Raw genomic sequence first — 15,621 nt, 5'->3', positions numbered from 1 at the left:
AAATCGCTTGTTTGTTACAACTGACAAACCAGCTCTCACAAAACACACTCATCCTTGCCAAGACTGTGTCAAAATAAAGAGATACACACTTTCATTCTGCTTTATGGCTCTGCTCTCATCATCAATGCTGGTGTTTTTAGTGTTTAATCTCTTGATTCAACTGAGTAGAGGAGGAGATATCGGTATTTATGAACTGAAAAAAGGCGATTTTTCGATCAAGGTTACCAACTATGGTGCTACTGTTTTGTCTGTCATGCTCCCTGATAGAAACGGTTTGTTTTTTATTCCGGAAAAAAGAATGATTAAGTATGTTAATTTATATTAATATGATGGTTTGATAGTTTGTATGTTGTTTTTCAGGCAAATTTGATGATGTGGTGCTTGGTTATGACTCCATTAAGGATTACTCTGTAGGTTTCTTCTGTACTTTTTTACTGTTTGTTTCAGACAATTACAATTTGGTTAGATTGGTCAAGGTATTATATCATAGTACTAGTGTCCACCGTTCTCGTTTAAACCATTATAATCATTTTATATATCATTCCGTTAAATCTTGAAAAAATATTAATGAAATAGTTAACAAATAGATTATGTGTTTACTACAATCTTTCTATATTTCTTTATAATCTTTGCTTCTAGTTGTTTTTTGTAATCCTTGTTACTCGACATCATTTGCTGCTTAGGATTTCATTAAGCTTTTCGTTAATTATTTTTCAAGATTTAACATAATGATATATATAGTGATTCTGGTGGCTAAAATGAGTATTCATGGAGATCGGGTAGTCACATGGTAGTTTTTGGAGAGAATGGTGGACACTTTAATAATAAACCCGATTGGTTAAATCAGTTTACAGTCATTTTCAGAAGAAAATGAATGACTTGTCGGAAAAATACTAAAAGAATTATTAATCTGATATAGAATGTGATGCTTCTTTTATCTATGATCATCAAGAGAAAACTAAACAAGTTTCACGTATATTGCTGGTAGCATATTCGAATGATTCGAAGAATTGATATTATGGTTTAATGAGTGATTTGTTTGTTATACAGAATGGTACAACATACTTCGGTGCTCTTGTGGGGCGTGTGGCTAACAGGATTGGAAACGCTCGTTTTACTCTGAACGGTGTTGTGTATCATTTGTCGGCTAATGATGGCAATAACACTCTCCATGGTACATACTATTCAAGCAAGGTAGAATTTTTATTTATTTTTATCAGATATTCGGATAATGAAATGCGGGATAAAATGCCAGGTGGTAAAAAGGGATTCAGCAAGATGGTATGGACAGTTGAAGATTACCAGGCGAATAGCCATATTACATTCACTTACAACAGCCCGGATGGTGAAGATGGTATTTACTCTTGTAGATTCTTGATTGTATCGATTTCGTTGTTGATTTGAGGTATCTTGGTTTAAGATTTGGAATTGTTTTTAATGGAACAGGATTCCCTGGTGATGTTTCAGTCGAAGTTACATACATGTTGATGGATACAGATAAGCTGGCGATTAAAATGAAAGCAAAGCCTAAGAACAAGGCCACTCCGATAAACCTAGCTTCACACACTTACTGGAATCTGGCAGGGCATAACAGCGGTGACATTCTGTCACACACCATTCAACTATTAGCATCCAAGATCACCCCGGTTAATAAACACTTGATTCCTACAGGCCAAATTGTGCCTGTGGCAGGGACAGCGTATGATTTCCTACAGGCCCGTGAGATTGGAAGCAGAATCAGTGAACTTTCAGACGGATATGATATCAATTATGTGCTAGATGGCACCAGTAAGAAGCATTTTAACAAGGTTGCTATGGTTCATGACAGTAAATCCGGGCGAAAGATGGAGCTCTGGACTAATCAACCAGGAGTTCAGTTCTATACCAGTAACATGATAGCCAGTGTGAAGGGCAAATTCGGGTTTATTTATCACAAGCACGCTGGACTTTGCCTGGAGACTCAAGGATTTCCTGATGCCGTGAATCAGCCAAATTTTCCTTCACAGATTGTAAATCCAGGGGCCACTTATGAGCACATTATGGTCTACAGGTTTACAACAGAGTAGAATGGAGCATTTGGCTAGCCTATCTTTATTCTTCAACTCTTCAAGTACTTGTGCTTTTGTGGAAACATTGTAGTTACCCAGTCTAATAACTAGTTAAAGCCTTAAAGGGTTGATCTTTTCTTATCAACAAGAAAATTTGCAGATGGGTTGCATCTTTAAGCCAATTCTCAATATTCACAATTAACTAAAATTCTTGTTGCTCTGTTATATAACCACCGAAGGGGTGTTTGAGTCATGGTTAATGAGTCCGGTTAAAAAAATCGAAATCTCAAACCCATGTCTTGGTGTTTGGATTACAAATTTATTGTATGGAATGGAAATCTCATTCTAACCGTAAATCATCTTCACACCCCATGAGATACCCATTCCCACAAAACGGCCCCGAATCATGAAACATTTGATCAATATGATACATGTCATATATAACCTGGCTCACCTGTAGAACATGATACATGCCAACATGTTTGGACATAAAACAACTCACATTGAGAATACAAGGTGATAGATAATATGTTCATTAGCTTGTACAAATTGGGCAATTCTTTGCCTATCAGGTTACCTTTAAAACTCGCCTAAAATGAAACCATACACAAACTTGAAACTTAGAACTAGCCTTGAACAAACCATATAAAACTAAACAACCAAGTCTTTGACGGAACTGTGAACATAATATTTCCAGTAAGTACCCATCAGCATAATTTATTTGCTTCAGCTGACTACACTTAGCAACCTTCACAAATCGACAACAAAAGAAATTAGGTGTGTACTGCAAAGTAAAATCTGCAACAGCAAAACTGCAGCAACATGCAAATGATGACCTTCGATACTTGGTTAACAACATCAAGAGATCCCCAGAGACTCAGAGAGCATATACTATTGAACCATAAAATCTGAGAAAAGGACTATGTTGTAGTTGTCTTCTTGAAATCGATCTTGTCTACCTTAACCTCCCCGTCGATAAGTTCATAAACATAGACAACAACACGGAGTGCATCGATGTCCATGAGAACAAAGCTGGGATTAACATCGTACGTTATGCTACTGTAGGCCCCAGTTGCAGATCCTGGGTTAATGACTACTCCTGCTTCATGTTTGTAGGCTGTGAACTGATGGGTGTGACCTGTTACTAGGATGTCTACGTCAAGCTGCCTCTGAAGCATGGCCAATGAATCCAGATCCCCACTTGGAATGACCTTCAAAATATATAATCACTATCAGAATATTTCCCCTAAAATCGGAGGTTAGAGTGATCCAAGCTGTTCATGGAACAACTAAATCCTCAAATCAGTTTATTCATCGAGTAAAACACATATTTAGGTGTATACTCTTTTCAGCAAACTACAAATAGGCTAAACATAACAAGTTTATAATTGAGCAACCATGTTGAACATTCACAAGGTGAGTAGATTAATTTGCAAACAGAAAGTCACACGGACAAATGAAAGGAACAAGAATTGTATATAATGATGTCAGCATGTATAAGAATACTTTTCTGAGTCCATACCGTAAGTACATGGTAAATATTAGATATAGTATAAACTGGATATCATAAAATTCTGCCAACACTTTTATATTAAGATATTACTGTTCAGTGCACTAAATGAATAACAAGATTTAAACCTGATGACCATGGCATATTCCAATCTTGAACTGACCAATGGTCAGTGTCTTAGTTTCAGGATACCGTGTCTCTTCATCATATTCGCCTCTAGTAATATGCAAGTCGGGACAGATAGTCCTCAAGTAGTCATGAATCTCCTATAAATTTAGCATCATCATTAGGAAGAGAAGAACACAGTAGACAAAGATTTTCAGAACCAAGACAAAAGAAGGCACTACATACCATGAGAAATGACTACACAATAAAAAATAATAATAATAAATTAAGGGATAGTTACCTAGAAACACATAATTTGTGAGAACACGTCTTGTTGCAAGAGTGAAATAACCAACTGTTATGGAGTAAATTAGAACATTATAGCTCATTTTGATGCTACTAAAAGCCATACCAAGGAAAGCCTAAGCTTGCCCTTTAATATAGCATCACTAATTGTTTGTAAGTTGAAAAAAGGATATCATGATTTGCATTATAGGTTGTAAATAATACATAGCCCGTCATATTAGTAATATCTGAATCATATGATACAAATATACCATAGACACAACATGTAAATTACTAAAATAGACAAGGCATAAAGGATATCAAATATATATACAGAATTACAGACAGTCACCTTTAGTTTGCTATGCTATGTGCCACAAACTGAAGGTGGAGAAGGTGATTCAGACTCATTTCACACAAAATGACAGAAATAATAAAATTTCGTGGATGGAAAAGATTTTAAGGTAATGGCAAAGGATTTCAGTTACCTAAACAAGATATGAAGTACAATAAACATTTCCACATACTGTAGTTCCACATTGCAATGCCTAAAAGTGTATACCACAGTAACTCCAAAAAAACGACCAGAAAACAGAACACCCCGCATCCCTCAAAACAGAGTAATACATTTTAAAGAAGCAAAACTTTACCGCACTATGTATCTATTTATCAGAAGCACTAATGTTGTGTTTGGTTGGGGTGAATGGAATGGAATGGAATGAGTATAAATAAAGGATAATAATAGAGTGCAGAAGAGAGGACTTTAAAAAAAACGAGTGAGTGCAAATTTTGTGTGATAAGATTTGGGTAGAAAATAGGTATGATAAGGAATGGAGCATTCCTTCACAAAATTGAGGGTTTGAGCTCTAGTTAAGAGTGATAGGAATGGAATGATGTAATGAATGAAGTTATTATACATTCAACTAAATTATAGTTCAAATCCATTCCATTCCCTCCATTTTCATTCACCCCAACCAAACACAACATAAGAGTATGGCACACATGTCTGTGAACTCTATACTAACCCATATTTATCACCATAAGGAGGATGATGTCATTAGTAGATTTATAATCAAGTTTCTTTATCTAGCATGATATCCTATGTCCGCGGGAATTAGTTATACTTTGATTACATATGTGATTAGCTATATCGACTTCACATACAATCAGGGACCTCCTGTTATACCCTGCGCCTATGCTTGTTTATCAATGTTTTTACTCATACATCGGCTCTCACATCAGTATGGGTAACTATTCAACAGGTGAAGTTGTCAACTCTCCCACATTTCACAAGTGCCAGAGTTACCAGGGAAAAACTTTACTAAGGCAATTCAAATAACAAATATAAATGAATTTGGGAAAAACCTTAAAACCAAACCTTATAGTACAAGTTGCATCCGTGAACATCTATCATTTAAAACAGTAAAACTACATATATTACAACATAAAATTCCACTTTACTGAGGCAAAAATTAGTCGCATAACTAAATCTTTGACATAACTCCCTTTTAGCCATCACAAACAGACTAACACGATATACATAACCAATTCCAACTAGTAAACAGGAACCCCAGTAAGCACATCAAATCCGCAAAATTACAGTACACACATTTAATCAGCTTAACCAAAATTTCGATTAAAAATTTGATAAAAACAATAAAAGGGTATATAAAGAATCAAAAACCAATTACCTTGATACACAAATTTCCCGTGCAAATAATATGTTGAATCTTGCCGGGAACAAGCATTGACTTGAACTTAGGAGGTAAATCAGGTGCTCTATGTGAAATATGAAGATCGCCCAATGCTAACACTAACACCATCTTCAAGAAATCAAAACCCTAATTTCTGCAATGACCCAATCGATTATATGTATCAGCAGCAATTAATACCGATCAAATCAAATAATAATCATGTGCAAACGCATCAAAATGAAGTTTAAATGTGTAACGCATGTAGAGATAGTGTTACTGGGATCTGATCGAACCTGAAGTAGACTTGATGGTCTCCGGTGTTTGTATTGCTCGGAGAGTTATGAATCAATTGGGGCTCTGGAGTTTGGAAGAGTCCTAGCTGATCAATTAATCGAGGGATAATACCTTTTTTTTTAACTAATCAAGGAATCTAGGTGTATAATTCGTAATCGTACAAAATTTTGGTTTGGTCATATCTTTTCTAAATACAGGTCTGTCACGTGTAGACTTCTCTTACTCTTACAATATTAAAAAGTTTTATATCATTTAAATTACAAACACTTGAGATGTAGTACAAGATAAAAACTCCATCATTATTCTTTTAAATATAATCACTTGGTAAATATAATATGGTTAAAATCCAATCCATCAATACTAAAATACTAATAATAAGATGTTAAAATTTAAATTATAATTAATAAATTACGAATTCTATACTCGCCCGTGCTTCGCACGGGTTAAAGGCTAGTAATACTTAATTTAACGAGTCAAGTTATATGGAGTACAAAAAACATTGGAGTACTGCAGTACAAAGATTAGTACAATATAATCTAGTCATTTAAATTTTAATTTTTTTGTTCTACAATATTTATAAACATCCGACAACCTGCAGATTATGTTCTATAACATAAACATTGTAACCAAAAGATAGAATAGTTACTTTTATAAAACGTAGGACATTATGTTCTGCAATATAACTTATAAGCAGAACAACAATACTTGATAAAGTTGAAAGATATTAATGATTAATTGATAATTATGTTTAATATTATTTATAAATGATAAATTATATATGAATTTGGATAATTAGAGATATTATTTATGATTAAACTAAAATATTATGATTTGTACTCCAATACTCCAATGTTTTCATGTACTCCATAGAACTTAACTCTAATTTAATTGACATGTTGTTCATAAAGTTCAATATAATACATATATTAGTGGAGGAGGGTTCTGGTACAAACTTACAAATTTTTTATCAATTAAAAATGTGTTAGAGAAGCACATAAACTAAATTTTAAATGCAAAAATTACGTTAAACGTATTATATTCGTTTAGAGAAGTATATAAACTAAATTTTAAATGTAAGAACTACGTTAAATATATTATATAACCAATATTTATACCCTACTCAAATCCAGAGTTATAGTTTAAGCATCTCTATAAATATTAGCTTATAGCTCGTGCATCTCTATAAATGCTAACTTATAGCCCGTGCAAGACACATGAGCTTTTTAATTATTTATAAATTTTTTAAATACATTGTAAGTGGTGTGAAAGAATTTAATTTATAAATAATAAATTAAAATTTTCAATTAAATAAAATGTGAAATTATGATTTGTTTGTAAGTCAGAACTATTGTATTTCAGACTTGTTTCTGTAAAAAAAAAAAAAATTGGTTGCACATGTTGGATCATCCGACAGTGACAATGCAGTATAAAATACATTGTCATTAATGACTTCAAATAAACTATTGTAATCAAGCCAATGTTAGATAAAAATAATTTTGTGATGGTCATTAATTTGAAATTTTGAAATATATTAGATAAAAATAATTTTGCGACGGTGCGATTTATATGATTCTACAATTAAAACTGGTAGGAAATATTTATTTTGAATTAAAAAAATCATAAACATATGAAAGACAAAATTTGTTTTGGATTCAGAAAAAGAATTATAAACATGCAAGTAGATATAAGTTGCCTTATAGAATTAGAAGTTAATTTTGTTCTAATCTAATGGTACTTATTTATTCAATATAAGATCCAACATATGATAAGCTTTTGGACCATATGACCATGCAACCAAATTATCTCCCCTACACTTATTATATAAAAGTATATAATATTCAACACAATGATAATTAATGTTGTACACCCAATGTTGAACTCCAGCCTCAAATGTGTTGAATGCACGATTTATCTATGTGTTATTTTTAAAATTGTGATGTTTTTTCAATAATTTTCAACATAGATACTTTCGATAACTAAGGATTAACAGGGTGCGAGAATAAAAAAAATTAAAAAAAAAAAATTTGTAAGTTCGTAACTTTAAAAAAATTTTATTTGATCTTATCCCTACATATATATTTCTTCGACCTAATTATAAACAAGTCAAGTTAATTATATTTAATTAAAATTTATATATATCATGTCATTGGAAAAAATAATAAATTTTATATCATTATAAATATATTTAGTTTATTTTAACATATAATTTTCAGATTTTATAAAATAAATAAATAAATATTTTATGATGTTTAGTTAAAAATTTGAGATTTGAAATTTTTAATTTTCTCTTAAATATGAATTTTCTAATTTTTTATCTCTAAAATTTATAAATTAAAAAGTGATATAATGATAAATATAACTTATATATATTGGTTAATGTTTGTAAAATTTTGTGATTAATATATTTTTACTCTGCATATATTTGTTAATATTTATAAATTTTTGTGATGAATATTTTCTTTTATCTGGACAAAACTTAAAAGCATATATTAATTTTGATAAGTTTCAAGCACTAAATTTACATAATATTTAAGGTTTTCATAGTTATACACAAATTTTTGTTAAAATTCTAGTGGTGCCGAAAGCTAATGAAACGTTTTAGGCTGTGTAGGTGATATAATTAGTATTTAATATTAAAATTTAGGAGTTGCGATTAAAGGAAAACCGGTCCTTAAAATAGAACCATAGAACCAGTAAAGTTCTGCTACAATAGATTTTTAGGATCTATATGTAAATATTTTTTCATATTTTTTTATCGTTGTGTGTATTCAAAAATAATTTTAAAACATAATATTAGATATTGATATTTTTGGCATGTACAAGAATAATGGTGAGGGTTCTATGGTTGGTCTCTATAATGTTTCTATCGTTGTGTGTATTATCATTGAACTCAAAATTGTATTTCTGAGCTTTTGGAAAAATCCGAGCCGCAGGTATTACTCTTTCAACGTATATGGGACAGCCAATCTCAGTTCATTTTAGGTACGCGGAATGGCGGGGAATGCATCTGAGTTCTGAGGAAGTCCGAAACACCGGATTGATGTTCCACTACAGGTAGCTATCTGTACAGATCGATGTGCCCTGAGATTTTGGGTAATTAACAAATAAGTATTTTCCGTTAAAAATCAATGCTAACATGACGGATAAGAGTGTGTATATTAGTTTCTAACCACTATTTTATTCTTAAAAATTTATGTATTATATTTTGAAATAATTTTACCTCAAACCTCTAATTTCCAAATACAATCATGTATCAATTATTATTTGCCGATATGGGATGTTGGGGTCGTTGGTGAACTTAAAATAAGTGCTTCTTGTTTAAAGTAAAAAAGTGAAGTAGAAGTTAGAAGTTAGTTAAAACTTATAAGTGATTAAAGTGTTTGGGAAAAAAGTAGAAATCTTGAAACAAAAACTAGGAATCCTAACTTTTTATAAGTGCTTCTCAACTTTTTACACAAACGATACGATACGAATAAATGTTTCTAACTTAAAACTCTAGAAGCGGGACTTTTAAGCCCCGCCCAAACACCCACGTTATATGAACTTTCTATGCATACAATTGCAGGCGATTAATTATAAGGTGATCACGGCCGCATAAGATTCTTTTACAGCACCGCGATCTGCAAATGGCTACGAAACTATGTGCAACGGTTGTCTGCAATCATAAATAGGTTCCTGCATTTCTCAGACGATGTTTGTTCCCGAGTTCTCCATCTGCAAGCATAATACAACATGTTCTAGGCGATTCCAGTGAGCAGAGAAATGAAAGTGGAGCCATGAAAATTAGTTACCGTGGTTGATATGTAATTAATTAGTGAAAGGGGCATCAGATGGGTCGGTTCCCTTGAATAAAACATCACGGCAAGCAGTACTGCAGAAACAGTAAGTCAGCTAGTACAATTTGTTGAGGTGACAATGCCCATAAAGTTTTCAGCAAAATTCCAATTTTTACGTGTGTACATGCGGTGAATCACATCACTTGTAATTTTCACCGTCCCGTACAAACAGTGTTCTGTGTACCCAACTAACTCATGTGAAATAATGCATTTATTACATGGGTCATCTACTTATATTTTACATGCACGGAATCTATAATCCGTTAAAAGGGTAAGAGAGGCCGACGTTCAATTTAACTGAGCTTAAGAGATATCAGAAACACCGATTTAAAATTCTTGAAAGAGTGAGGAGTAATTAGTACTTTACATCCTTTGTTGTTTTGACATATTTTCGATTTGGTATCAACTATGTTTCTATACATTTTCAATCTTTACGTAGAAATCCGCGACCGCTATCTTTCGGGTGCGTACTGGGTAAACTCATAAGCGACAGGCTCTGATGGAGGAGGCATAATCACCACAAATTCTGCTCTCTTCGAGAGTCAAACCTGTGACCAAGAGGATACATGTACACTTGCGGGCACTGATGGATGAGACATAATCATCACAAATTCTGCTCCCTTCGGGAGTCAACATGTACACTTGCGGGCAGATTTATGTAAATTTCAATATTTTATCACAACACGCAATAATAATAATAATCGATAGGGACAGAATTTGGTCAAAAAAATGTAAAATAAAGTGAAAATTAAAATTTAGAGATATAACATGACAAGAAACAAAATTTGAAATAAAATTAAAAAAATACGTAAAAATAAGGAGGCTAAAGTACAAATATCAAATATACTCAAGAATATTGGATAAGTTGAAGTTGAATTTAACTGAATTTCAGCGGATAAACTTGAGGGTTTATGTAACGACATATTGTTAAACACCAATATTATATATCACATGCAGAATATAAAAGATCAGAAGTTCACTACAAATATATATTAAAAAAAATTAGTCTTGAATTGTTTGAAATTCCATCTCAGCCATTTAGTGCAACCCCCGATATATGTCATTCATATATGTACGAACGTTAATCGTGTGCACTCTTTAGGTGTACAATAAAGGCTGCTGTTAGTTCTGAATGTTTGAGAAATAAGTGCCGACAGTTTGTACAATTCCTACATTCAATTTCGATGTTTTTGACGTTTTACTATGCAAAAATGTTCAGAGTTTAAAAACAATGTTTATGAATGATTCGTGTTTCTACGTTTACTCGTACCTTCCGACTTTCTTCTATAATTTAGCCGCACTGCAGGGCCAAATTTGAGCTGACTGAGGAAACAGATTTCTATCATGTTTATTTACTGGTGACAAGAGTAGCAAAATCAAACTTGAGAATGTAACATGAATTTGATCCGTAAATATTGACCGAAAAATAATTTTTTGGATTTGTTTTAAAGTATTGACTGGGATAGGAGTTTTTCGAATTATATCAGTCTTAAGTTGAATCAAAATGAACCTGTAAAATACGAAGTTAACCGTTATAAAATGTTGTATTTGTAGCAATATATGTTGGTAAACTGGTCGAAAAATTAAGAGTCAAAGACCAACTAGACGAACAAAATTTTAATTAATGTAGACCCTAAATGTTAATAATTTGAGAAAGGAAATCCAAGATTTACTGATCTGCTGTCGAACTTATTCAAATTTGAAGAACTCGGATCGGAATCAACTGATTCCCGGCCATCAATAACCCAAGAAGTTTCCGGTCGTTAGCTACTTGATTGTTAGGATAAATTGCATGTTCTTACTTTTAACTATAATTTTTAGCTGGCCGGATAGATAGTAAGGTAAAAGCTCTCGGGTGGCCATTGATGCGAGGATATATCAGTTCGATCTCCGGAGAAAAATCAGTTTTATTTGTCTGAACAAAAAAGCCAGACTTACCAGTACCCGTTAAACAATTAGAGGGGTGTTTAGGTTGCTTAAATTCCAACTTAAAATATAGAAGAACTTTGTATTACTTTTACACATATGATTAACAATTAAAAATAACTAATCAGTCACTCAATCTGTCTCATTCAATTGTATAGTTTATTAATAATTTTTTAAATTATTTTTTTGCTGATAAAATTTAATTATATTTAAACTTTTATTCAAAAAAATAATAATTAAAAAAATTATGAAACTATAATTTATAGGAACCTCGAAATGCGTACGTAACCAGATGGAGTATATAACATCACATAATTAAGTACATTGACTAAGAAAATTGGAAGATACAGGAAAACGCGAGTCTCCATTTATTATTACAAAGCTAATTATCTTAAGAGACACAAGAGTTTCCATGATAAATCATCAACTATACTATGCTGATACAAAGTGGAATCATCCAAGTGCAAGGCATTGCATCTTTGGGTTGACAAAAACCCTAATGATCAAAATTAAGCAAACCAGTACAGGTACTTATAAGACACTGCAAAATTACAGACAAAAGTAGTATAACATGTAATCGGACCGATCTGATACATCGACTGGCTAGAAGTCGAATGATAATGATAATGATGATGATAACGATGGTGACGGAGCTATTGCATGAGCAGGCTCCGAATCAAGGCAGCTTGAGTGGTGTCAGTGTTGGCCAGCAACTCCGACAGCCTCTCGCTGAGGTCATCAACTTCCCTGTGAAGGCTTCTTATGTAGTTGCAGGTCTCCTGCAATACCCTAGCCGATGATACCTGCACGTGCATGTTTACCCTACTCAAACTCCGATCCCATACAGTACAGTGTACACTCTTATTTTCTATTTATATGTGCAGTGGCGGTGCCACATTAGGGCACCTGGGGGCTCGTGCCCCTCCAACTTTCAAAAAACAACTATATTTTTGTGGGTCCCACATGTATTATTAACAGGTGCCTCCAGCTGAACTATGTGATTAGAGTTATGATGTCCCTTTATACATTTGATCCTGGCTCCGCCAATGTATATGTGCACGGTTTTATTTTCTTTTTTGATAGATTATGTGCACAGTAATATTGTCCACACAAATATATACACAGATATATCATTTTATATATACTGAGCTACAAACAATATGAGTATTTTGAGAAGAAGGTATTTTAATATCTCAATAATATATAGGTTAGCACATGCTCATGTATACTTATAATCCACAGACTCAGACTTCCATGCAAATCCAGATGTATATAAAGAATATTAGAAAAAAAATTCATTATTAAATATGAGCCTGCTGGTAAGATTTACAAAAGATGCTCCTAAATAAATATATAACCAGCTAATTAAAATAATACATCTCTTTGTTATTGGACGGTTTATTATTTTTACCCTGGATGTATAAATTCTCTGATCCCGAGGATATTCATTTTTAAAAAATTTAACTGTATATATTTATCCAATTTTTCTTGCATACTTCTAATTACTTCCATATGAATAGTTAACATGTTATATTTTTCATGTTTCTTAAAAAACTGTTATAATTTTTATATGTATAAAAAATAACATTTTCCTATTTTTCCAAGTTCAGGGATTTTAGCCCCTCGCCCCTTAACAGGTCCTCCCATGATTCTGATAATATTCATTTATAAAGATTTATCTGTATATATGTATTCAATTGTACACACCTTGTCAGAGCGCCTGGTGTTGCGGTTGATCTCCGGAAGGAGCTGCTGCAACTTGGAGACGAGATCGTTGATTTGCTCATCGGTGATCCTGGAAGCTCCACCGGATGACTGTCTTGAGCGAGAAGATCTCCTGCTAGACATTTTTAAAGTATAGTACACACTACTTGAGTTGTAGAAAATATGTGTATGTTGCAGTCTGCAGAAGCTGTGTATTTATAAACAGAAATTCGAGAAAAATGTAATATGTGGAAATAATCGAAACAAATGTACAGGATGGCCGGAGGACTTAAATGAGAGTGGGGCAGAAGAAATTTAAGAGGTGGGGGTATGTTGTGTTTTGTATATAGTGCTCTAGATTGAATAAAGTGTAGTGAAGATAAGAGGTAGAGTGATGAGTGAAAGTGAGAGAGGAATGAGATATCTAGACAACTGCATGGGAGAAAGAAATGGGGTTGTACTACTTAAATAGGCCCGAGGGAGGGAGGCAAAGAGATGGAAGGGGAGAGTTTGGTACTTTCACATTGTTTATATCATGAACTCCTCCATTTTTTCTTAAATGGCCGAAATCTGAGATGAACTTGACCCAATTTTAACCTGATTTATCGAGATAAAATGCGAAAATAATTCGATGAATCAAAAAATACCCAAAATTAGAATTTTATTGTCTTTAAAGTTAAATATTCAATTTAATGTAATTTTAGTTTGACCTAAACTTGGCTTGTTTACGAATACAAACATGACACGTAATTCTGAAATCTTGCATGAACCTGACTCGGTTTGTAATCTGATCTACTACTGAGATAAAATTTGAAAAGGACTCAAAAACTCGAAAATGATTCGCTTAATTCAAAAATAAACTGAAACTAGAATATCATTATCTTAAAATTAAATATTCAATTTCATGTAATTTTAATTTGACATGAACGTGATCCGTTTACCAACGACGAACATGATATGTAATCCAGAATTCCACCCCTGCCCGGGAAATAAAAACTGTGGCCGGAAGTATTAATCTAAGCATGATGATTATTCTCCGTCATCAGTAAATTATAATAATAACTACACTGCTATGTAATTATAAAGAGATGGTAAAACAATTTGTTTTCTATAACTATTACTCCCTCTGTCCCTTAATTGTATACGTTTCTTTTCAACTGTTCGACACGCATTTCAATGCTCTCATAGAATATAGTTCCGTAACTTATTTTTGAGATTTTCTTTTTCTGAATAAAAATATAACATCCAAACTTTAATTCAGAAAAAGAAAATTTTAAAAATAAATTACACAACTACACTTTACAAGAGCATTAAAGTCCGTGCCGCGTCTCCCTCCCCCAATGTATACTACTCAGGGGGACGGAGGGAGTAACTACATACATATGCCTGTATGGAGAGAGGAGATTAATTGATTAGGTTGTTTAATGTTGAATGTTGTCAGTGTTTCCACGCCCTACCATGTTACAGTGGACTACTGGGCTTCTGCATTTTGTGGTTGCTCCCCCGCCGGTACCAGACCTAATTATACTTTTCTACTCTTCACCCTCATTTCTTCTAATTATGCAAACATCAACCTCACTTCTTTGTACTGCTGTTTCACTATAAATATATTTCTCAAACAACCAATCAAAAGTAAGTGCTTCATCTTGGTTAGTACTACAGTACTAAACATGTAAAAATAATTACAAAAAAAAAAAATGTTGGTTAAGATCATCAGTATTACAGTGACGGAATCAGGATTCCGAAAATATATACGGTGAGGAGTGTCCAGTGTATTTAGTCCAAGGATAGTGAGTGAGTTGACTAGCGAGTAATGAAGCAACATGGATAGTCGGGTTATAGAAATGAAAGGAAAGAACAAGACACGTGGGTACTCGACGAAGAGGAGAACACAACACACCGTCCCACAAGCGACTCATCTTGATATCAAATGCATGGGAATGGCCGTTATATTTCGGTTTCCTTTCCCCCATAACTGTTTTGTTTCCTTCCTCGTCAACTTAATATCGTTGTCAAATAACGATCAATGTTGTCCCTCGCTAATTTAATGTTTCGAACTCATACTGCAATGTTTGTACCTCATCCACTGCCGACATGATCTACACACTACGGATCACAATATTAGATGCAGGGCGAAATCAGGATCCCGAAATAACCGAAGCTTAAATAATAGATAGTCGAAATAGTCATAATTTAAATAATACTCCCTTAGTCCTATA

General features: G+C 33.1%; 3 protein-coding genes across 3 annotated transcripts; 1 reads left to right on the top strand and 2 right to left on the bottom strand.

The window, feature by feature from the left end:
• Positions 1–19: 19 nt before the first annotated feature.
• On the top strand, positions 20–2,230 carry LOC108195479 (uncharacterized). Its single transcript, XM_017362443.2, has 5 exons — positions 20–272; positions 361–410; positions 1,051–1,174; positions 1,256–1,354; positions 1,447–2,230. Exons 1-5 carry the CDS (start codon positions 104–106, stop codon positions 2,064–2,066), a joined length of 1,062 nt encoding a protein of 353 aa, XP_017217932.1. The 5' UTR covers positions 20–103; the 3' UTR covers positions 2,067–2,230.
• Positions 2,231–2,529: 299 nt separating this feature from the next.
• LOC108193417 (vacuolar protein sorting-associated protein 29) lies at positions 2,530–6,069 on the bottom strand. The gene is made up of 4 exons (XM_017360051.2): positions 5,936–6,069; positions 5,640–5,796; positions 3,687–3,824; positions 2,530–3,259 (listed from the first exon to the last, which is right to left on the bottom strand). The coding sequence occupies exons 2-4, from the start codon at positions 5,769–5,771 to the stop codon at positions 2,969–2,971; spliced, it is 561 nt and encodes a 186-aa protein (XP_017215540.1). The 5' UTR covers positions 5,772–5,796; positions 5,936–6,069; the 3' UTR covers positions 2,530–2,968.
• A 5,931-nt stretch (positions 6,070–12,000) lies between these two features.
• On the bottom strand, positions 12,001–13,856 carry LOC108195423 (transcription factor PRE3). The gene is made up of 2 exons (XM_017362383.2): positions 13,406–13,856; positions 12,001–12,501 (listed from the first exon to the last, which is right to left on the bottom strand). Exons 1-2 carry the CDS (start codon positions 13,544–13,546, stop codon positions 12,352–12,354), a joined length of 291 nt encoding a protein of 96 aa, XP_017217872.1. The 5' UTR covers positions 13,547–13,856; the 3' UTR covers positions 12,001–12,351.
• Between the last annotated feature and the right edge of the window lie 1,765 nt (positions 13,857–15,621).

This window comes from Daucus carota, chromosome 7, assembly GCF_001625215.2.
Source record: "Daucus carota subsp. sativus chromosome 7, DH1 v3.0, whole genome shotgun sequence".
In the NCBI taxonomy this organism is placed as follows: domain Eukaryota; kingdom Viridiplantae; phylum Streptophyta; class Magnoliopsida; order Apiales; family Apiaceae; genus Daucus; species Daucus carota.
This window is presented reverse-complemented; position numbering and strand designations above follow the sequence as displayed.